Source organism: Thalassophryne amazonica, chromosome 4, assembly GCF_902500255.1.
Source record: "Thalassophryne amazonica chromosome 4, fThaAma1.1, whole genome shotgun sequence".
Taxonomy (NCBI): domain Eukaryota; kingdom Metazoa; phylum Chordata; class Actinopteri; order Batrachoidiformes; family Batrachoididae; genus Thalassophryne; species Thalassophryne amazonica.
The window spans coordinates 37,345,835-37,370,330 of NC_047106.1; the positions used below are offsets into that span (position 1 = coordinate 37,345,835).

Consider the following 24,496-nt stretch of genomic DNA (forward strand, 5'->3'; position numbering starts at 1 on the left):
TAAAGGCTTCACGCGTTACTGGGGAAGATTTGAAACTTTTAACAGAACTGCACTTTGTTTAAAATATCCTTTGTTGGCTCGGCCCATTTTGCGCAATGTCATTGTTATTACTGTCACTTTTTGCTTTTTGTTTGCTTCAGCCATCAATGATTCAACAAAACATATCATACAATGAAACATAAATGTGAGCCATCAGATCTGAAACTGTAACAGTTTGTATGTTTGCAAGAGTAATTCGGAGTTATTACGGAGAACTGAAGAAAATGAGTGTCGTAAATGAGAGTTCATTCAAGATCAGTGTTGTACATAAAGATGTAGTTGGAGATATGATCAGCTGAGTTCCACGCTATACATAACTGTTAATTCTGTGAACACTAAAAACACCAAAACCCAGTTTTTAACGCGTGAAAACACGTCTGTCTGCACAAAATGTCGTGACCTCTCTCTGAACTGGTCAGGATCCAGACATCGAGGCTCGCAGAAGATAAGAGGAAAAAGTCTGTTATATATGTGTATGTGGGTACATATGATCCACACTGCCTGCCAACGGACAGAAGAGATGTTAGAGAAGACAAGGAGATAGAAAAGTAGGAAGGAGAGGCAGTGGAGGAGAGAGCAGGACACAGAGGAGGATCCAGCCCCCGTTCTTCTCTCTCTCTCTCCCCCTCATTCTCTCCTTCCCTCTATCTTTTTGTGGCACCTTCCTACTGTATTTACAATGCCCATTCAGTATGACAATACTACATGTTTATCCCATTTCAGCTCTGACCGTCTACATGAAACGCTGTGCATAACATTCCCATAACAACAGTAATGTACTGTACTAATACACATGGATACGTATGACAACAGGACTATATGGGAAGGACCGGGTACAGAGACCCTTTGCTGAAACACTGTCATCTTTCTTGTCTATATAATTAACCCCGACTTTCACTCCAAAATATGACAGGCTTGGCAAGATGTTTTTTTGAAAATCACATTAACTCTTCTGTTATTTCGTGATTATTAAAGAAGTGTAATTCAGGGCAGTGTGGTGGCCAAGTGGTTAGTGCGCTTGTTTGTGGTTCAAGACCATGCAGATCCATATCGGAGAAACTGAAAGAAGGTACTTCACTTAAAGGACTGTAATTTCTCAAAACGACACAGGTGTAAGAGTTGTATCCTGAGTGGCTACTTAAAGGACTGTAATTTCTCAAAACGACACAGGTGTAAGAGTTGTATCCTGAGTGGCTACAGGTACGAGATACTTTCAAAAGTGGCACTCTGAGTGGCACAGTACGGTGGCCAGCAGGGCTCACAGCATTTCCAAATTCAGACAACAGCAGCAGAAAATGCAAACAAAAGCAACACAAAGCATAACCTATGCCCCCACTCATACATTAAACTGGTGTTTGGTTTTCTAGTAGAGGTGATAACAAGGTCTAGAAATGATTTGTAATAATAATTACTTCTAATTTTTGATCCTACGTTGTCCTTTGGCCTCCACATTAGAGATATTACGAGGACTGATTTCTTCCACCTGGGAAATATAGCAAAGATTCGTCCCATCCTGTCTATGGCTGATGCTGAGACTCTGATTTATGTGTTTATCTCTTCTAGATTGGACTACTGCAATGTTCTATTTTCTGGTTTACAGCAGTCCAACATTAGGGCTCTCCAAGTGGTTCAAAATGCTGCTGACAGACCTTTGGCACAAAGCAAAAAGTTTGACCACATTATGCCCATTTTGGCATCTCTTCACTGGCTTCCTGTCCCTATAAGATCAGATTTTAAGGTTCTGCTACTAACCTATAAAATTGTTCAGGGACTGGCACCTCCCTACTTAGCTGACTTAATTAAACCCTATGTACCGGCCTGGGCTTTGCATTCTCAGGGTGCAGGATTACTTTGTGTCCCTAGGGTGAATAAAAAAATCTGTGGGTCACAGAGCTTTCTCTTATCGTGCCCCTGTTCTGTGGAATGATCTCCCTGTGTCAATAAAACAGTCAGATTCTGTAGAGACTTTGAAGTCCAGACTTAAGACACACTTATTTTCCCTTTCATACTACTGCTTGGAAACATAAATTAAGGTGGTGTCCGTAATTGCTATTTTCAAAACCATCCTCCAGCCTCAGCCAATATAATATATCACCAAAAAATGGTTTTGTTATTACATGGAAATAAAAATGAACACGGTGACCATAATGGATGGCCGACGATTCCCATTTTTGAAAAGGAACCTTCCTCTAGCCTCCCCTAACTCACCACCAAGTGGTTGTGCAGAAATTAAAAGTTTACACGTAGATTGGAGGGGGGTGAAAACATAATGCCGGGGCATAAAAACATCTGCATTAATTCAACAACAGTCTCGGAAACTGGAAAAAAAATAACACTTGCAAACACACAGAACACAATCAAATACAACATACAGCAATGCAGTAATTTCATTTGAAAGTGTTTGCTGCAAATTCAGATAACATGTGCAAATACAGAAATGCTTTGTAAAGCTTCACAACATAACTGAAGTAGTAATAACACAATGGATGTACTCATAACACAAAGAGCGGTTTCTGTCCACTGTGTGCCCACAAGGCATCACCGCGGTCCTCCCTTTATCCCTACCTGGTCACCCGAGATGAGTAAATGTATTTCTTTATTTATTCATTCTTGATTTGACTTTTATGCTAGCTGTATTTTCACATTTTAATATTTTATTTTGCAGTGCACAGAAGAGCAGAAGTCAGTTAAAATCCTCCGGGCAGTGTTGTGAAACTTTGAAAAGCATTTCCGTATTTGCACTTTGTTTTATGAATTTGCAGTTATCAAATGAAATTGTTACATATGTTGTAGTTTGTTTATTCTCTATATTAGCGAGGTTTTTTTTTTCAATTTACAAGACATATGTTAATGCAACTACCTGGTGTTAACACGGTTAGTATCAACACGGCAGTTCAAAAAATTAACGGTAATTAGGTAGAGCTTAGCATGTATGTGCTGTCAAACATCTACCACATCGATACAATTAAGGACACCTATAACCAGTCAATGCTTTTCATTGTTTTAGCTGTTTGGACAAAAATTAAGAAAATGGATCTGGTATTGAGATAGAAAACTAACACCATCACATGCTACACAGCTATACAGTGGGACCCTGTGGGGTAAGCTAAAGTCTTCAATGTAAACTGCTTCTTCTCACCACTGAATAGGTACAAATAAAAATGTTATAGGAACAAGCAACTCATTGAAAGAACTTGTACAGACTTCATACAAAAGGTTATCACCAAAGAGGACAAAGAATAAGGTAAGTCGCTACCTGCATTATCTGTTATTTTTAATTTTTATATGCACACTTGTACCTCCATAGGGATCCGCCTCATCTTACCACACATTTCTAATAACATTTGCAACTATTCAGTAGCAACAAGAAGTGGTTCACTTCGAGGTTTAGCTTGCCCCGTGGACTTCCATTGTATAACTGTTTAGCCTATGATGGTGTTAGAATTCTAACTTAATACTTGACTGATTTAGCATATTTTTTTGGCCTTCATGAAACGTTTAACCTAAAAACATCTAACAGTAGGGCCTAGGTTGAAAAATTACAGTGATGTCCTTTAATATTAGTCATATGGTAAATGGAGTACATTTTGACAGCGTGCACACTGGGAGCAACTTTGGGATTTAGGACCTTGGCCAAGGTCCCTTAGTGATTTACCAGCCTGATGCAGCTTTGAACCGAAGATCCTCTGGTTTCAAGCCCACTGCTTATCCACTAGACCACCATCTCCGCCGGACCATTACCCCTCCCTTTAATAGTTTTTAACCCATGTCGCTAGTAAGCTAACTAGCTAGCTGCAGCAACACCAACCGCTGCTGTTTACTCTTCTTGAACGTGTTCATGCTAATCCCATTTGACAGAATACCATGCAAAGCTAATGCTATATGTAAAATGAACAATATGAATAAAATGTGTTTGAAGACAAAGCATGAGGAACGGCAGTTTTCACGGAGTTGTCATGTACCTAATAACTGAAATTGAAAGTGCAGAAGTTGATCCAATAACATTATTCCAAGTTCTGACTCCCCAATTCCAAGGTAAAACAAATGAAGTGTGACCTTCAAATAAAACAAAGCTTGCCAAGCCCATCATCACCTTGGTTCTCTCCTCATACTCCTCATCCTCCAAACTCTTTTTTTTCTCCCCCTCTCCTCTTCTTCTTTACTGTGCTCTGGTTTGCCTCCAGCAACAACTGCCGAAGGAGGTGAGGATTTAAGTCAAGACTACAGAACGACAAGGAAAGGTGGAAACGGGCGTAGGGTGACTACTGCTGCGTATCTTTAGGAAGGTAATACAAAGGTTATTTAAGTGACAGATCTTCTTTCCCCTTCCCCCATTCTCCTCCTCAACGTGAGGCAGTGAGTTCAGGGAGGTCAGCGTGTTTCAGCTCAGTTAACTTCATTTGATTTAAATTGGCTTCACTTCAGAGCAGTTCAGTTCAGTTCAGTTCAACCAGCCTGTTGGACGTGTCTCTGCTATCTGGCGTTAGTTTTTTCTTTTTTTAATTGCCTGCCGACTCGTCCCTGTCACACAAGTGTGATCTCCACTTCCTCCGTCTTGTCGCTCTTCTCTGCCTGTCGGCGGGGGTGCTGTTTGGGTGGAGGAGGGGCTGCTCGCACCTGCAGCAATGGAAAGAAAGTATTAAATAAACAAAAGGAAATGGGAGATGTGAAGACAACTTTTATGCTCTATTGTGTTTCAAAGACAAACCCACACATGATGTCATTAGTGTTACAGGGAACATAGCAGACTCTCTCGCTCTCTCTGTACATATACGTATATACTGACGCTACGTAACTGCTGGTCAAGCCATAAACAGGCACACTCTCACGAGCGCCACTAGCTTAGCTTATGGCAAGCTAAAAGTGGACGCTCTCGTTATGGCCAAACAACTGTCCAGTTTCTGGGTATTCTGTGTTAGTACACACCTGCGGCTGACGTGCTTGATGAATTCCTGCGTAAAAAGTAGTTCCCAGATAATTGTGATATATTCCTGTGATATAGTGAGTATATCTCATCTAAATAAATTCTAAAATTTACCAGTAATTAAAATTATAAAGCTAACTGAAGTTTTAAGAGTGGCTGTAATAAATATTTAAGAAACTTAAAGTTTATGAGCAACTTCACCTGTTATTGCTCAAGCACATTGTAAACATTGACACGATGGAGTTTGATATGGAAGAATTCAGAAAGCTACGATTGGAATGGTTTGATTACCATTTACAGTTGGCAATGAAAGACTTGGGTGTTAACTTTGTGATAAAGTCAGAACAAGATGCTGCACTGAAAGAGATCTATTTGGGACAAAGAGACACATTCTGTGTGTTGTTGCTCCAACGAGAGCGGCACGCTGAGCAGTTTCACGAAATTAGTCTGCGAGCTCAACCTGTGGCCGCGAGCTATCCTACAATGCCAAAATAGCAGAGATGTCAGTCCAATGACAGTGGCACTCATTGGACTTATTAACCCGTTTATCACCTTGGGCAAGACCACGTTGACCTGAGTGGGACAAATGATGCCCAAACACACCCCCATTTTAGAGCGACAAAACAAGCTAAAGCTAAGAAGTTAACTTTCATTCAGTCCTTTTATTAATGCATGTATTTTTGGACTGGACGCTGGTTTTCATAAAGGGCGGTTTAGGTCTGGAAATTAAAAATTATGACCACGATACTGCCTCAGTAACTGTGGAGTAACCTCAGAGATACCCTCACCAAGCTCTGAATATCTGCTAATTTGTGCTAATATACAAATAATACTGACATTTCGCTCAACAGAAAGTGGCACAAACTTCTTTGATGGTCGTTGAGTACAATTAGTCACACAACAAGCAATTTTGCCTCACAAAATGCTCAGAAAGGACAAATAGCCAAATCCACAGAAGCTAGTAGCTGCCACTGCTAGTAGCGGCCCTGGAAACAGCTCTCTAGCACACACTAAATGTTACTCAAAGTGACGACGCCATTAATTATTCAAAACATTACATCTTAAAATAGTTCAAACTGATGAGTTATAAAATAACCTCCAGTAGGCATCACAGCAGTGTTGCCTTTTGGGGATAGAATTGTGTATCAAATCAAACTGAGGACAATGTTGCATCACTACGGTTATCACTGAAAAAACATTACACATGAACATTTTACAGATGATACGTTTAATACTAACAGGCCGTAGTTTGCCAGGTCCTCCTTCAGGTGTGAATCGAGGTGGCTGAGGCTGAGGAAATCCTGGAGACACTGGACTCCTGCCAGAGCTATGATCTGGATAGATGGACAAAGAGACATCTAAATGAGAAACTCAACAGTGAATTATCTCCTTTTATTCAGTAGCACGTTAGTGTTAGAATGACGTTTCTTACTGTGTGTAGCCAGAGCTCCTTTGTGTGACGAAGCGGACAGCGGAGGCTTGTGCTCCCCGTTGAGTGCAGCAGAGGGTGAACGCGGAAGAGGAGGTGGGGTAGAGGTTTCTGGGCTGGTGAAAGGGCTGATGGGAGGTTGGTCATACAGTGGAAGAGGTGGAAGAGAAGACGGCATCTTCAAAGATGGAGAGATCTGGAGCATGACACGGAAACGATAAGATTTTAAAATTCTGAAAGTTTGATTTTTGCATAATGTAAAAAAGTATTGTTGTAAATTGAAAGAAAAACAATGACACCAGTATACACTGACAGTTTTGATTAACTTTTAAATCATTACTGGACTAAAAATAAGATAAAATTAGAGAGTACCAGCAGCGGTGGCCTTGGTGACTACCAGACTTGGGCTTTGTAGTAAATTAAAGGAACTGACACACAAGCTCATTACGAGCTACATGCAATTTGAAAACTACAAATATGTTGAGATGGAGAGAGATGAAAGAAGTGTCTGCTTGGACTTGTGACCAGTGTTGCCACAGTTACTTTGAAAAAGTAACTTAGTTACTTTACTGATTACTCAATTGTAAAAGTAACTTAGTTACTTTACTGATTACTCAATTGTAAAAGTAACTAAGTTAGATTACTAGTTACTTTTTTAGTTACTTTTCCCAGCTGCCGACAACAACCCTCTGCCACCTCAACATGACAATGATACCTGTTTTGCCAAAGTCACTTTATAGTCACCCTTTCTTGACTTCAATGAAAATAAATACTTGTTTTATAAAAAGTAAAATAAAGACGTCTTTCTTGACCTCATATTTAACTGTTGACAGCACTGTAACAGTAAAACTTGCAATTTCGAGCCTACATTGTTTATAAAGGTAACTATTAAATTCTAACATTTTTCTAACATTTAAATTCTCTCTAAACATTTTACTTGTCGAAATTATTATTATTTTAAGCAATATTAGTTGTAGTAAAAAACGGCTTCAAAATTGCACCTTTAATCTAGGGGTGTTGTGGGGGAGGGGGCACATCCTTGCCCCACGCCCCCATTCCATCTAGATTCGCCCCTGCTTTGGCGTTTGAGCACAAAGAATGGATAACATTTATTTATGCAGAAAACATGACCAGATTTACAGGTAAGAAAGTTTTATTGCGTTTTCACATCATGTGGTCCTCAGAAAGAGAGTTTAGGTGCATTTGAGTGGAAAATAGTGTTAGTTGTTGACGCGTCGCGGAGGATCAGCTGTTTTTAACGAGACGATACGGAGCGGCTCAGCTCAGAATTCTAAATAAAGGAGGGGAAAAAGTATAAAAATGTCTTTGTAAAGCTCAGTGCAGGTGTGCTGATCACCGCGCTTTAAGAGGCGAGGACGAGTCGAGCAGCTGCAAAAAACCGCGGATTAAAAGCTCACAGCTCACTTAAAGTGGGCAGTTCAGTCGAACCCCGACCTCCTGCCCACAGACCAAGTTTAATGCTGTTATCGACCCACAATGAAAAATAATAGTAACGCACAGTGACATGGAGAAGTAACTTTAATCTGATTACTGATTTGGAAAGATTAACGCGTTAGATTACTCGTTACTAAAAAAAGTGGTCAGATTAGAGTAACGCGTTACTAAGTAACGCGTTACCGGCATCACTGCTTGTGACAGTGTTATCCGAGTTTCAGAACGTGAGCTAGTCACAAAGTAATGGCTGACTTCACTGATTTATTGCTTTTCTGCATCAGTGACAACCACAACTGCTCCTCGTCCACCATCTACCCAGCATTGGCTGGGCAGCATGGGGAGCATGGACAGCAATGTCTATGGGATATTTCATAAACAAACATTGTTTTTTGGATTTATGTGGTGCATCAAAAATTCACTAGGTATGAATGAGTTTGTCCTGATGATATACCCTTTTATTTTGGTGAATTACAAGATGAAAATATCTATCTGTCTGTAACTGGTGCCACAACAGACCAAAGGTGCACGTGCACAGACTCTCTAATCACAGCCACAGATGCCTATAATTCCTTCAAAGTTGTCAAGGTTGTGACGTCCTTCATTAATCTCCACCTTGCACGGTCACTCAGTTATTAAAACTGCTTACTTCACACACATTTATGACAAAGCACCATACAGTTTATATTTATTAATGTTTAATGTGCAGTAAATAAGCTTAAGACAGATTTACTGACTTAGAAATGTTCATGTACCTGTCCCCTGACTTGGCAAAAGAAATCTTGCTGTATATGTACTTTGTCCAAATACTTATGAGCTCCAAATATAGAGAGGCTGCATATTAAAATGGCAGTAATAAATTTATGGTTTTCTTAAGCCCCTTGAATTAAAGCATATCATACAGGGACCAAATTACAAAAACTGAGCTACTGTCCAAATACTTGTGGACCCGAATGTAGGTCCTTGAAATTGCAGCTTGGATGGATGCAATTTGGACAGTTAATGCAGACAAACAGATTCACATTCTCAGTCTTGAAGCAACCCAGCCAACTTTGTGGATTAGCCAAAACACTGAAGCAAATGGGTGTGAAAATTTACAGCGGGCACCTGAAAAATATGTTTATGTTCCTGTTTGTGATGGATGTCATACTTTGTGCAGGTGTAAATAAAACTCATTTTCTTTGAACGGCAGCAAATCTCTCATGATGTAAATGTTTATGCAGTGACTACATCAGAAATAACTTCAATTTCTGTTTAATACTAAAGCATCATCACCAGAAGAAGAAACATTTCCAAAAAAAAAAAAAAAAAAGACTAGATTACAGGCCATAGCAGTGAGACCCGTTCAAGACATGACCAGCAACCACTTTCACTTTCACCACTCTTCCCCCAAACTCAACCCTGAACAAAAAGATACAACTTGAAAACCATTAAGAATTATTGTATGTTAAGTCTACGGGTTTATAGGAAGGGAGCGGCTGTTTACTTCCTGCTGCTAAAACTCTACGATGGCAGCACTCGGCTCCACTGATAAGCGGCTCTTTGTGATTAAAGTAGAGTTTTTAATCAGACGCTTGCAGGAATGCGGTGGTTCTGATTTACTGTTTGTGAATTCTGCTCTGCTGATAGACAACAGGCAGCGTGACTGGCCTGAGGAAAGCCTGATAATAGCAGCTCGGCTCAAGAAGGAGGCGCTGAACAGCAGAACTGGCTTCATTTTGAGCTTTCTCAGGTTTTCTCATTCTGTCTGAACATGCTCCATGTTACCCAGTGCGACTTATCTCTGTGTGTGCGGTTGATTTCATACATGTATGTCTGCTGGCCCGCCTCCACTGGTCTCTCCGTTCTCAGTCAGATCTTCTACCAGCACGGAGGGGAAGACGCCGACTCGTCCGTTCAGCTCCCCTTCCCAAAAACCATCATCCGTCTGCGTGTCGCGGTTCAACAGCCGGATCACTGCTCCCTCTGAAAAGGAGAGTTCCTCATCCGCCTGGCCCTCGTAATCATAAAGTGCACGGACGTACACCACTGTGGAGAGGGAGGACATAAAGAGACAAGCAACGGGGAAGAAACAGTTATTGGCCTGCACCCCATATTGATATTGACAATGAACGCATGTACGTTCTGACAGACGCTGTGAGTGCACCCTCCATCAGACGTGTTGCAAATAACGCAGACTGTAGACTGTACACACCCTGTGTGAGGTCACCCTTTAGATTTTCTGAAGAGCGCCTTTAGAAGCTCAAATAGCGCAGCTCTGGGTGTCACCATACTGGCAGTGCAATTCACCGTCATCCCATAAATTGGTAAAGAGGTGGAGCACGGGCAAGTGTGTAAAAAAAATTATGACCGGCTTATTGCCTCAGTAATGATGTGGCAACAGTGAAGTGTTAACATACAAATTAAATAACATGAAAGTTTAACTCAATGGAAACACTAGAGCACAGCTCGGGGCTACATCAGGGCAACTCACTCAGATTTTCTCTGTCATGTTGCCTAGCATGATGTCATTATGTTATTATTTTAACATCATTGCTTAAAATATCTTAAACTGATGAATTATTTTAAAAAAATCACTCACTATACAGTTATCATGAAGGGGGAAACTAGCTAAGGAGATCAAAACTATTATTTATTTATTTAGCAAAGCTGGGTACGGTATTTTAACATGGGCTTCTATGGGGAGTGACTCCCTTTTGGAGCCAGCCTGCAACTGCAAGACTTTCCATTTCTGTGTTTGCTTCATTTTACAGGGCAAGAGGTTGGGGCTTGTTAAATATGTGAATGTGCATGTTTTTGTGTGTTGGAGGAGAGTCCCTTAGACTCTGACAGAAAGTCAAACACCAAGTTGTGTTGTTCAGAGATGTAAATATGTGTTAATGGTAGGGAGAAAATAAATAATCGGACCAGTTTAAATGACAAATTTGCACTTGTCCAATTTGAACAACATAATACAATACGCCTGTTGTCCAAACAGACTTTTTACTGATTGCAGACAATTGGACAAGCGTTAATATTTAACCTTGCCGTGATTTTAAAGCAGACTGAACACAGGAAAATCGGTCGATAGCTGGTCACTGAACAACTCAACATCAGCCATAAATAGAAACACGTCTCATCCAAACAACACAAAAACAGCATTATGAAAATAAATATGCACAAACTAAAATTTTTCCCAGATTTTGTTTTACTTTAATTAAAATAGTAAATTTATAAACAAAAACAAATAAGAGTTACTGTTCTTCCACTCTTACTATTTGCGTCTCCGTTGATGCAGCCCAAGTGCAGCTCTGGCTCAGTTGAATTGGACGAGGTGTGTGACCGAGCGTCAAGCGTGGCCAGAGACTGGAGCATGCTCAGCAGACTGTTTGATGTAGGGAAATGCAGGTATTTCTCTGGGACGTAACCCACCTGACCTGTCTTGTTGCGAGCCTAGGAAACACACAGACACATGCACAATGACGTGTGTGGGCAGAGATATGCAAATGTACTCCTTTACATTCAAATATACACGACAGAGGAAAAAAAATGAACAAATGTACAATAGAGGAGGCTGAGAGCCTGTTCAGAGCTGAAAGGAAAACACCTCTGCCAGCTGTGTGTGTTTAACGCACCTTGACCCAGTCCTCCATGTCTCCATCCTCAATGACCTCTAACATCTCCTGTTCATCTATCGTCAACTCATCTGGCTGGGATGCCTGAGAGAGAGAGAGAGAGAGAGAGAGAGAGAGAGAACAAGACAGAAGGAGATGCAGTGAGAGATACGTTTATATAAACTATAATCCAAAACTAATCTGTTCAACATTGATCCTTTCAGAAAAAAAATTGCTGTATCACAAAGTCACATTTTGATTATTCAATTTGACAGTTTGATGATTTCAATGAGAAACTAGTGTGTTGCCCGTGGGGATCTACAGGCTCTAGATTGGTTAGTGTTTTATAAAATAGGTAGCTGACATTTTTCAAGGGTGGTAATAAATTATGCAAAGTTTCTATAATGATTTGGAATGGTGTGTGAGTCCAGAATGTAATTATCAATGTCCACTCTTCACTGTTGTTAGCTAATATCTGTAGTTTCTACAAAAATATTAGTCATATCAACATTCCATTTTGGCGGCGTTCATCCTTGACCCAGAATAAACATACCAAATGGCACATGTTAGCTCTCCCCATTTTCTCCATGATCAAAGCCATACACACGCACACATACACTTACACAGAGGTCACTTGGCTTTTAACATGTAGATAGACAGCAGTGCAGGTAAAGATTTTTTTTCCTGCTGGTGTGGAAGGAACTGAGAGTAATCAGGGGCAGAAATGTGACAAAGATGAATCTGTCTGCTGTTAGAATTATTTTGTTTTGAAAGCAAAGCTATTTAAAGTGTTAATTAAACATTTTAAATTCATTTACACACACACAGCGACTGTACTTCTGACTTTCTACCTTGTACGAATAGAGGACCTTGCAGGTTAGGGGGTAGTTCCGGAGGGTTCCAGAAGGACTGGAGCTGCTGTCATCAAATACCTCCATGTTCTCTTCACCCTCATCACCTTCCTCGCGCTCCAAGTCCACTGCACCCTGAAAAACATACATATGCAAATTACACACATAAAGCCACACCAAAATAGAGATTAAACTTCTTATAACTACGAGTACACACAGATACCCACATTTCAACTCTGAGATTTAATCCACCAAGGACACCTGTATTTTGAGCTATTATTGCTGATGGTGTTACAGATAGAAGCAAGCAAAGAAATAATTAATCTCTCTCTTACAAAACAGGAATTTGTGATAATTAGTTGTGGGGTGCCCCAGGGTTCCATTCTGGGCCATTGCTGTTTCTTTTATATATTAATGACATATGTTTAGTTTCCAAGTCCGTCAGTTGTATTTTGTTTGCTGATGATACAACGGTGTTTTGTCGTGGGGATCATTTGGGACAGACCTTGGACATGATGGAGAAAGAACTACAGAAGTTTAAACAATGGTTTGAGTTAAACAAATTATCGTTACACTTTGGTAAACAAAGTGTATCATATTTGGAAACAAGTTCAGCAATTTTGGCACGTTGACATTCTGACATTACTGGAAAGAATTACCAAGAAAATCAAGATAGTACTTATTAAAAAGAATGATTTTGATAAGTTGTTGGATTAACATTTTGAATGTTTGTATTCTTTAAAAAAGACATTTTAAATAATTTGAAAAACACAAAATAACAGTATGCTTTTATTACAAGACAAACCATCATTTCATGAATTTTGTGAAATCAGTTGTTATGGCTGACAATAACTCCAAATCCTCAGGAAAATCAAATTACTAATTTAACTTGAGAAAATACTAAAACAAATAAGCAGTCTAACCAATCATACATTATAACACAAATGGTGGCAGGATTGCATTCATTTCTATTTATCTTCACTATCAAAATAATTTCAATTTGTACCCACACTTACCTTTTCTTTCTGTCAGACCTTCGCTTTCTCACTCAGTGTTGCTACTTCATCCTGTACAAACAGGTACAGAAGGCTGTATGTCCCTCCCCTTTTTTATCTCAAGAGAATGTCACTGGCTTATATGACGGTCATGTGATCTAGCTGTCAGAACGATCCATCCACACATTGCATGCTGACCTAGGTGTAACAATAGAGTGTAGTATATGTGCTCTGCCATTGTATCACTGTTTTTCATCATCAGATTTCTGCTGACACAGTAAACTCTACACCACTTCACATTGTTGTGTATATCCCATAAACTGCTCTCCAGAACAATACTCAAATATACCTCTGGATGTGGCCATATGGCCACATCTGGAGAAAAAATAAACACCATTTAACCAAGATGAACCATCAGTCTGACCTATAAATGAGTAAAAGTGGGATAATTCTTTCTAGTTATGTAACTTATCAATACATAAAAGTACAAAAGCATGTACCATTTTCCCAGACTTTATGTCACATTTTATTTATTTAATTAGTTAGTTATCTAAAAGAGGTACTGCGATTCACACTCCAGAGCAGAAGGTGGAATATACCATTAAGTCGGATGCTATCTGCTGTAAAAACACAAGCTCTGAATAACAAGAACGTACTGGGTTTCAAAAGAATGAATGACATCAATAAATCATGCTCTCAAGCTGAAATGCACCATTATTAAATAAAGACAATGCATGTTGTTTGCCCTGCGGTCCCTCCCATTTGAGCAGGGTCACCACTCAGATCCAATACAGATCCACAATGGGATTTGGCACAAGTTTTATACCGGATGGCCTTTATGACACAACTCTAGTTTTACCTGGAGTATCACAGCCCCATGTCTTCTGAAGAGGTCTCCCCTCCAAGTGCTAAGCAGGATCCACTCTGCTTAGCTTCTGAGATCTGAGAGGATCAGGCTTACACACAGCAGAGTGATTGCAAATAAATAGGAAATAAATCCTTCATACTACTCAGCACACCACCTGTTTGGTTTGAGTGGGACAGCTAGTAACAAGCAGGACAACTAGGCTAGGCAGGATTCCCATTCAGTATTAACGTGTCTGTGTTATCAATCAATCAATCAATTTTATTTATATAGCGCCAAATCACAACAAACAGTTGCCCCAAGGCGCTTTATATTGTAAGGCAAGGCCATACAATAATTACGTAAAAACCCCAATGGTCAAAACGACCCCCTGTGAGCAAGCACTTGGCGACAGTGGGAAGGAAAAACTCCCTTTTAACAGGAAGAAACCTCCAGCAGAACCAGGCTCAGGGAGGGGCAGTCTTCTGCTGGGACTGGTTGGGGCTGAGGGAGAGAACCAGGAAAAAGACATGCTGTGGAGGGGAGCAGAGATCAATCACTAATGATTAAATGCAGAGTGGTGCATACAGAGCAAAAAGAGAAAGAAACACTCAGTGCATTATGGGAACCCCCCAGCAGTCTACGTCTATAGCAGCATAACTAAGGGATGGTTCAGGGTCACCTGATCCAGCCCTAACTATAAGCTTTAGCAAAAAGGAAAGTTTTAAGCCTAATCTTAAAAGTAGAGAGGGTGTCTGTCTCCCTGATCCGAATTGGGAGCTGGTTCCACAGGAGAGGAGCCTGAAAGCTGAAGGCTCTGCCTCCCATTCTACTCTTACAAACCCTAGGAACTACAAGTAAGCCTGCAGTCTGAGAGCGAAGCGCTCTATTGGGGTGATATGGTACTATGAGGTCCCTAAGATAAGAAGGGACCTGATTATTCAAAACCTTATAAGTAAGAAGAAGAATTTTAAATTCTATTCTAGAATTAACAGGAAGCCAATGAAGAGAGGCCAATATCGGTGAGATATGCTCTCTCCTTCTAGTCAGTACTCTAGCTGCAGCATTATCGGTGAGATATGCTCTCTCCTTCTAGTCAGTACTCTAGCTGCAGCATTTTGAATTAACTGAAGGCTTTTCAGGGAACTTTTAGGACAACCTGATAATAATGAATTACAATAGTCCAGCCTAGAGGAAATAAATGGATGAATTAGTTTTTCAGCATCACTCTGAGACAAGACCTTTCTAATTTTAGAGATATTGCGTAAATGCAAAAAAGCAGTCTTACATATTTGTTTAATATGCGCTTTGAATGACATATCCTGATCAAAAATGACTCCAAGATTTCTCACAGTATTACTAGAGGTCAGGGTAATGCCATCCAGAGTAAGGATCTGGTTAGACACCATGTTTCTAAGATTTGTGGGGCCAAGTACAATAACTTCAGTTTTATCTGAGTTTAAATAAATAAATAAATAAATAATGTGCTAATTAAATTAATTTTGCTTTTTGCCGATTGTTCTGTCTTGAGTTATTTTCATTAGTTACTTCCTCCAAACCATCAACATGTCTATTAGACCCCATTCCTACCAGGCTGCTCAAGGAAGCCCTACCATTAATTAATGCTTTGATCTTAAATATGATCAATCTATCTTTATTAGTTGGCTATGTACCACAGGCTTTTAAGGTGGCAGTAATGAAACCATTACTTAAAAAGCCATCACTTGACCCAGCTATCTTAGCTAATTATAGGCCAATCTCCAACCTTCCTTTTCTCTCAAAAATTCTTGAAAGGGTAGTTGTAACACAGCCAACTGATCATCTGCAGAGGAATGGTCTATTTGAAGAGTTTCAGTCAGGTTTTAGAATTCATCATAGTACAGAAACAGCATTAGTGAAGGTTACAAATGATCTTCTTATGGCCTCAGACAGTGGACTCATCTCTGTGCTTGTCCTGTTAGACCTCAGTGCTGCTTTTGATACTGTTGACCATAAAATTTTATTACAGAGATTAGAGCATGCCATAGGTATTAAAGGCACTGCGCTGCGGTGGTTTGAATCATATTTATCTAATAGATTACAATTTGTTCATGTAAATGGGGAGTCTTCTTCACAGACTAAGGTTAATTATGGAGTTCCACAAGGTTCTGTGCTAGGACCAATTTTATTCACTTTATACATGCTTCCCTTAGGCAGTATTATTAGAAAGCATTGCTTAAATTTTCATTGTTACGCAGATGATACCCAGCTTTATCTATCCATGAAGCCAGAGGACACACACCAATTAGTTAAACTGCAGGAATGTCTTACAGACATAAAGATATGGATGACCTCTAACTTCCTGCTTTTAAATTCAGATAAAACTTAAGTTATTGTACTTGGTCCCACAAATCTTAGAAACATGGTGTCTAACCAGATCCTTACTCTGGATGGCATTACCCTGACCTCTAGTAATACTGTGAGAAATCTTGGAGTCATTTTTGATCAGGATATGTCCTTCAATGCACATATTAAGCAAATATGTAGGACTGCTTTTTTTGCATTTGCGCAATATCTCTAAAATTAGAAAGGTCTTGTCTCAGAGTGATGCTGAAAAACTAATTCATGCATTTATTTCCTCTAGGCTGGACTATTGTAATTCATTATTATCAGGTTGTCCTAAAAGTTCCCTGAAAAGCCTTCAGTTAGTTAGTTAGTTCAGCCTCTCCTGTGGAACCAGCTTCCAATTCGGATCAGGGAGACAGACACCCTCTCTACTTTTAAGATTAGGCTTAAAACTTTCCTTTTTGCTAAAGCTTATAGTTAGGGCTGGATCAGGTGACCCTGAACCATCCCTTAGTTATGCTGCTATAGACTTAGACTGCTGGGGGGTTCCCATGATGCACTGAGTGTTTCTTTCTCTTTTTGCTCTGTATGCACCACTCTGGATTTAATCATTAGTGATTGATCTCTGCTCTCTTCCACAGCATGTCTTTTTCCTGATTCTCCCCCCTCAGCCCCAACCAGTCCCAGCAGAAGACTGCCCCTCCCTGAGCCTGGTTCTGCTGGAGGTTTCTTCCTGTTAAAAGGGAGTTTTTCCTTCCCACTGTCGCCAAGTGCTTGCTCACAGGGGGTTGTTTTGACCATTGGGGTTTTTCTGTAAAAAAAAACAACTGTTTGTTGTGATTTGGCGCTATATAAATAAAATTGATTTGATTTGATTTTTGTTTCTTGAAGCAGTAGCACCACTTTTCAAAAATAAATGAGATGTGTTTTTTCCCCTTTTCATGGGGCATTTTTGGACAGATGTGACTAATACTCCAGTGCAATTTATAGTCCAGAAAATACAGTACATATAATTAAAGTGTCTCAAATAAATGCACAAGTCTGACTTATGGCAGTGCCAACATTTTGACCATGGCCTACTTTGGATTTGGTCACAAGGGTCACACAGGAGACCAGGCACTCATGTGTGAACTCATCTAAAACTTTGGTGTTGAAAGCATGCAACATAGAAGTGACACCTGGAAGTATTGATGAGCAACACAGCAACAAGGTTTTGTCTGTGATCTAGTTTTAACTGGGTCACAGAGCAGTCCCACGCAAACCCGTCCAAGATTTTGGTCGAGGGATCATGTGTATTCAGCATGACATCGATACCTGGAAGAACTGATGAGTTATCGTGACGACAAGGTGTGTGAACGACGCACACACAGAATCCATTATCATATTTCTCTTACAGAGTTCTGTGTTAGCACGGTTAGTTTTTGCCTTTATATTCTTGCATTTTTCAAGGTTACATAAACTGTGTAACTGTTGTCTGCAACAAAACTCCTTTACGTAAGTGTGTGAAGAGAAATGACGTGAGAACAGTGTGAGTTTGACATTTTGGGGTTTGGTGTTAAGGCCTCGTTTGGTTGCGTTACATCATTTTTATTCACTTCAGTGCTGTGATTAACTCAGTAAGGCCAATTCCATTTTGTCCCTCAAGCACAATGACCTGCCTGCATTCCAGTAATGATCCAATAAAAGTTTTGCCAAAAATATGAGGGTGTGTGTGTTATCAACACGTATGAGATCGGGGTTACGACAGGCTTTATTGGCCTTGGAAGTAATAAATGTGAACGTGATATTGTAATGAAGGCGATGTCGGGATAAGCGACTCGAAGGTTTCTGTCCTACAGTATTTCACAGTCGCATTAATAAAACAGAGTGGAGTGCACAATGGGACAAGGGAGGTGCCTCATTACTCACTGCCCTCATTTTTGGCTGCCCTCCTCTGCAGATAATTATTCCCAATCCATCTATGTTATTGGCTCTTTTTCCACTGACGGCCACTGCCATCTGACCCTGATCAACAACCTCCACTTAACAATCCCTCCAACTGTTTTCCTGCTCGTTGCTCTTCATTTCCTTCATCGCACCTTGTTATGATAACCTCGCTCATGTTGGCTGCGTCTTTGCAGTCCGCTCCATAAATGAAAGGCTACCGAAGTGTTGCTGCAAGCAAAGTATTTCAACTCCCGATTTGTTCCCTTCAAGACACCCATGCCATTTGGAGGACTGCTCAGCAAGTCTAATGACAAACCAACAAATCCTTTAAATAAGGACACTAATGAACATGAAACCTCAGATTCGCAAAGGCAAATGGAGGTGTGTGGAAATATGACTGAGAAAAATTCAGTTTTCAACCACAGATACTTGATACTTAAAGTGTTTTGTGTTTGTGGTGGACAAAAAAATTAAATCTAATTATTCACTTTCCATTCCTGACACCCAGCAGACAACAACACATTTTCCATCACCACCCAGTACGTGAGTGACCTAAGATGAGGACTAGATATCTTTTTTCTTCTTTTTCTGTCATTTATTAGAACAGCCTAAACAGTGGATCACCCATCTGAGTCCGATCTGCTTGAAGTTTTTTCCTCAAAAATGCCAGAGGGAGTTTTTCCCACTGTTGCTGTGTGCTTTCCCCGGGGAGGAAGGGGGGGTGGCAAGGTTAGATTTTAGCCATGTGAAGCGCCTTGAAGCAGCTCTGTTGTAATTTGGGGCTATACTGAACTGGGAACCACTGGAATGACTTTGTGTCAAACAATTACACAAGAGACTCATATGAAGAGAATTACCTGCATTGTGAGGGAACAACATTTTGGACATGTGGCATTCTTCTCCGAAAACAATGCATCATGTATGTGTCTCAAACCCCAGTAGCTAGAAAGGGTCAAGTTTATGCCCAAATTTCACCTGGATGCGGCAGATTGATGGCTATTTTTGAGAAATGAGGATGGACCAGTTGTTTGCCTGGGTGGTTGCCATTCAGCACTCAGGGTGATTCCACAGCAAAGTGGACACGATGACCAGACTTGACTTGTCCCATTAGGTGGATACCACCAAGGGAAGAAATATACTTATTTAAAATAACATCAGAAACCATAGATGTTATTGAAAGGTGCCAATCCATTCCTAACCTTTGACTCTAACTTGTACCTTGACCATTAAAAATGTCAAACTTGGTGTTTCTTGGCTGTAATGCACAAATTTAAAAAAAATTCAAATGTATTAATTTATATAGCGCGACATGGTCGCCTCAAGGCGCTTCACACAACACAACTTAAAAACAGAACAAAATGAATTAAAAGGATTGAGTCCATGGGCCAAGCAGGTTTTCGGTACCACTTAAAGCAGGGGTGGGCAACTTGTTCCAGAAAGGGCCAAGAGCGTGCAGGTTTTCTTTGCAGCCACTGATTCCACCAGGTGATTTCACTGATTAATATCACTTTGAGCAGATGGAATCAGTTAATCAGTGTGTCGACATCTGTGTGTCGACATGTAGTAGTGAATTTGTATTTATGTAAATATGACTGATTAGAATTGTTGGACTTGTACTAGCAGGGGTGGGCGCTAATAAGCTTTGCTTCAGCCCACACCCTTTCGGACTCACTAGTTTTGTCTGTGTTTGTTTGTGGAATTGTTCATTTTTTTCTATTTGAATATTTTGTGTGCCGAATAAAAAACTTTGTCACTTGTCACTATCTAATAGATTACAATTTGTTCATATAAATGGGGAATCTTCTTCACAGACTAAGGTTGATTATGGAGTTCCACAAGGTTCTGTGCTAGGACCAATTTTATTCACTCTATACATGTTTCCCTTAGGCAGTATTATTAGACAGCATTGCTTAAATTTTCATTGTTACGCAGATGATACCCAGCTTTATCTATCCATGAAGCCAGAGGACACACACCAATTAGCTAAACTGCAGGATTGTCTTACAGACATAAAGACATGGATGACCTCTAATTTCCTGCTTTTAAACTCAGACAAAACTGAAGTTATTGTACTTGGCCCCACAAATCTTAGAAACATGGTGTCTAACCAGGTCCTTACTCTGGATGGCATTACCCTGACCTCTAGTAATACTGTGAGAAATCTTGGAGTCATTTTTGATCAGGATATGTCATTCAATGCACATATTAAACAAATATGTAGGACTGCTTTTTTGCATTTGCACAATATCTCTAAAATTAGAAAGGTCTTGTCTCAGAGTGATGCTGAAAAACTAATTCATGCATTTATTTCCTCTAGGCTGGACTACTGTAATTCATTATTATCAGGTTGTCCTAAAAGTTCCCTGAAAAGCCTTCAGTTAATTCAAAATGCTGCAGCTAGAGTACTGACAGGGAATAGAAGGAGAGAGCATATCTCACCCATATTGGCCTCTCTTCATTGGCTTCCTGTTAATTCTAGAATAGAATTTAAAATTCTTCTTCTTACTTATAAGGTTTTGAATAATCAGGTCCCATCTTATCTTAGGGACCTCATAGTACCATATCACCGCAATAGAGCGCTTCGCTCTCAGACTGCAGGCTTACTTGTAGTTCCTAGGGTTTGTAAGAGTAGAATGGGTTGGCAGAGCCTTCAGCTTTCAGGCTCCTCTCCTGTGGAACCAGCTCCTAATTCGGATCAGGGAGACAGACACCCTCTCTACTTTTAAGATTAGGCTTAAAACTTTCCTTTTTGCTAAATCTTATAGTTAGGGCTGGATCAGGTGACCCTGAACCACCCTGAACCTTAGTTATGCTGCTATAGACGTAGACTGCTGGGGGGTTCCCATGATGCACTGAGTGTTTCTTTTTCTTTGTGCTCTGTATGCACCACTCTGCATTTAATCATTAGTGATTGATCTCTGCTCTCTTCCACAGCATGTCTTTTTCCTGGTTCTCTCCCTCAGCCCCAACCAGTCCCAGCAGAAGACTGCCCCTCCCTGAGCCTGGTTCTGCTGGAGGTTTCTTCCTGTTAAAAGGGAGTTTTTCCTTCCCACTGTCGCCAAGTGCTTGATCACAGGGGGTCGTTTTGACCGTTGGGGTTTTTCCGTAATTATTGTATGGCTTTGCCTTACAATATAAAGCGCCTTGGGGCAACTGTTTGTTGTGATTTGGCGCTATATAAATTAAATTGATTTGATTTATGCAAATTATTGTTTGGGTTAATAGGGTTCTAAAAAGGAATAGTTTGCACCATCTATCATGCTTAGTTATCATATTACAGGGTAACATATGTCACATGTCATAGAATTCAATGGATGTTGACCTTGTTTGACCTTTACTTTGGAGACAAAGCATTCAATACAGTCAATACTATTCCATTTATTGATCATTTTATTTCAACCAATAATTTGCATCATCTTGCTGAAATTGGAGCAACTTTAACTTTTGACCCCTGTACAAACTGAAATTGACCTTTGTCACCATTTTTGCTGTTTTTACCTCATAACTCCAGAACATTCCATCATAGACAGTCCAAACTATACCTTTTTGGAATTGTTATGTTCAGACAAATAATGTGATATAGTTTTCAACATGATTGGAGCATTTTTAAAGTTTGACCTCTGTGTAATTCTTCATTGACCCCTACCTGGCTACAGCTACCACCCTGGGGTGGCTATCATACATTTTTGTGTAGGCCATAATACACTGAGGCTGGATTCTAAGTGTCGTTTTTTTCCCCTTAAGTGGTACCGATTAGGTCAAAATTCATGACTGGCTCATGGACTAATTAAAAAGCACAATAAAAGAATAAAAACATAAAAAAACAAACAAAAACTAAAAGACTATGAATGTGTCCTTCAAAGCCTTTCCAGTTATCACCCTTGTCTAAGGTCAAAGTCAATTTTGGGAGGCACCACAGCAGCTTCCGTCACACCACCTACTTGAGTTACAGCCTCAAAAAAAGAAAAAAAAGGGTGTATTGGGATCTTACAAACTGGAGCTGCTCTGAGGCCACTTTCAGCCTTTCAGCCAGCTCGAATGTGTGAATTCTAACAGCCTGAGAGTTCACTGCTGCTCTTCAAGTAAATTAATTTATAATTTGCAGATTCTCATGACTTCCTTCTCTATTTTTGACTGTTTCTCTCACCTCAACATCCAATTTTGCTTCAGCATCACCAGTCTGAAGTGATTCCTTCCACACTTCTCCCCCTCGTTCTTTCTTGCACATCACACCACCTCTTTTTTAGGGAACTCTCTCTCCTTTGCCTCATTGTTCACCAACTGTCTCTATATCACTGTCTTTCACTCAAACTTCTATCACCCTTCTCCATTTTCACTTCCTAGAATTCTTCTCCTCCCTCCTCCTCTCGCTACAGATTTTCTCTCTTTCACGCACTTGACATACCTCTCAACATATTTTGTGTTAGATGGGAGTTGCAATATCATAAGAGCAGAATGTCAAGTGCTGCTAATGGAGCAGACTATGTTTAGTCCTGTTGAAAGACTTCCAAAAAAAAAAAAGAAAAAAAGAGAACAACCTGCATGACTGCAAACACAGCAGTTAGCATACAATGTGATTAACAGACAAACTGACAAATATCCATCACTCGGTGCTATGCTCAATCTGTTTTCTCATTTTCACAGTCATACACCATCATGTGTTTTTAGGGTTTGATTACCGATGTACATAATCAAAAACCATGTAGAGTTATATTTATAACAACAACAAAGGTAATACTTATGCAAATCTATATTGTCAAGTTCAACATCTAACTTGTGCAAGATCTTAGCAAGGAATAATCTGTAATAAAATGTGTGGTGTTACAGCATACACAAGGTTTTCAGAGACTCAACCCCGCCTGGCCAATAGACACATGCCCATAGTGAATATAGTCAAGGTACTAGTGAGTCAGCTTGGGACTCCGGCGAGGACGGTCGCATCCACCCCACCAAGCTCGGTTGCACAGCATGAAGCTGCAGCAGCCCATACTCACATTGCCTCAATTCAGATCACGGACTGTTTCATAGTTTATCATACATAAACAATCAAATATATATGTCCAGTTGTTTTAATTCTGATGTGTGCCATTATTACGTTCAACTAGTAATAATTGTGGATTAATTGCTGTATTTTTTTTGTCTGAGGTAATTGGGTGTGATATGAATTTCCCTTTTAGGGCTCAATAAAGTTGTTTGAATCTGGAGGTGAGCTTGTGTGCTATGATTCCCCTTGATACATGACGTTTTTGTTAAGATATCATGTTCAAAAGGTTTCAGAGACTCGGCCCCCTGGTGGCCACAATTACAATTAAAATGTATTCTGTATGAAACCTATTCAGGGTATTAGTGAGATGACCTTGTGTACCAAGTTTCACCTTCTTACACAAAGTTGTTGCTAAGATATCACATATATTAGGTTTGAGTGACTTATGCCTCTTGTGGCCACAATTGAAATCAAAATACATACAACATGAAAGATGGCGTCAAGCAATTCCATGACCTGCTCTGCCTTTGGCGATGCTAGTAACATATAAAAACATACAATACATGCCAAAAAATGCTGTTCCAATGTTATTTCAATAACAGGCATGACATCAAAGTGAAACTGGTATGAGAATAATCCTTTATTTATTGCCTGTCACTACATCAAATGGTTTTTACCTGCAATTTCAGGCATGCGCAGAACCACCTTTGATGTAACGTGCGCACAGTAGTCGGTAAAAAATGGTGACATACATGGACGTGTGTTTGAAACAATGTGCTGTTACTGAATTTCTCATGGTGGAGGGTTGTGCACCTGTGGACATTCATTGACGAATGAGTGCTGTTTATGGCAACAAAGTTGTGGATGTCACTTCAGTCAGGAGGTGGGCAAGAAGTTTGAAGGGTGAAAATCCAGCCATGACAAGTCTGCATAACTGCACCTGTAGCGGGTGCTGCATAACAGACACAAATGCACAGCATCAAGTGTGGGTGCGATGGCACAGTCCTCACAGAATATGTGGAACATGACAACACTGCAAACTCCAACAGGTATGTGGACACTTTGCGTGCATGCTTGAAGTGGGTTCCTCCTGGACAAGATGCAATTCTTCAGCAGGTTAATGCACGTTCACAC

The 24,496-nt window shown here is 40.1% G+C and overlaps 1 protein-coding gene across 4 annotated transcripts in view; it reads right to left on the bottom strand.

Moving 5' to 3' along the window:
• Positions 1-3,889: 3,889 nt before the first annotated feature.
• The window catches only part of LOC117509653 (F-BAR and double SH3 domains protein 2-like), a 176,185-nt gene continuing 155,578 nt past the window's right edge, over positions 3,890-24,496 (bottom strand). For all 4 annotated transcript variants that reach the window (XM_034169399.1, XM_034169401.1, XM_034169400.1 and 1 more), the window contains 7 exons: positions 12,289-12,423; positions 11,459-11,542; positions 11,099-11,276; positions 9,652-9,872; positions 6,396-6,588; positions 6,203-6,297; positions 3,890-4,656 (listed from right to left, as the gene is read on the bottom strand). In XM_034169399.1, the coding sequence (XP_034025290.1) occupies positions 4,564-4,656; positions 6,203-6,297; positions 6,396-6,588; positions 9,652-9,872; positions 11,099-11,276; positions 11,459-11,542; positions 12,289-12,423 (999 nt within the window). In that variant the 3' untranslated portion in view covers positions 3,890-4,563. The remainder of the gene's footprint in view (positions 4,657-6,202; positions 6,298-6,395; positions 6,589-9,651; positions 9,873-11,098; positions 11,277-11,458; positions 11,543-12,288; positions 12,424-24,496) is intronic.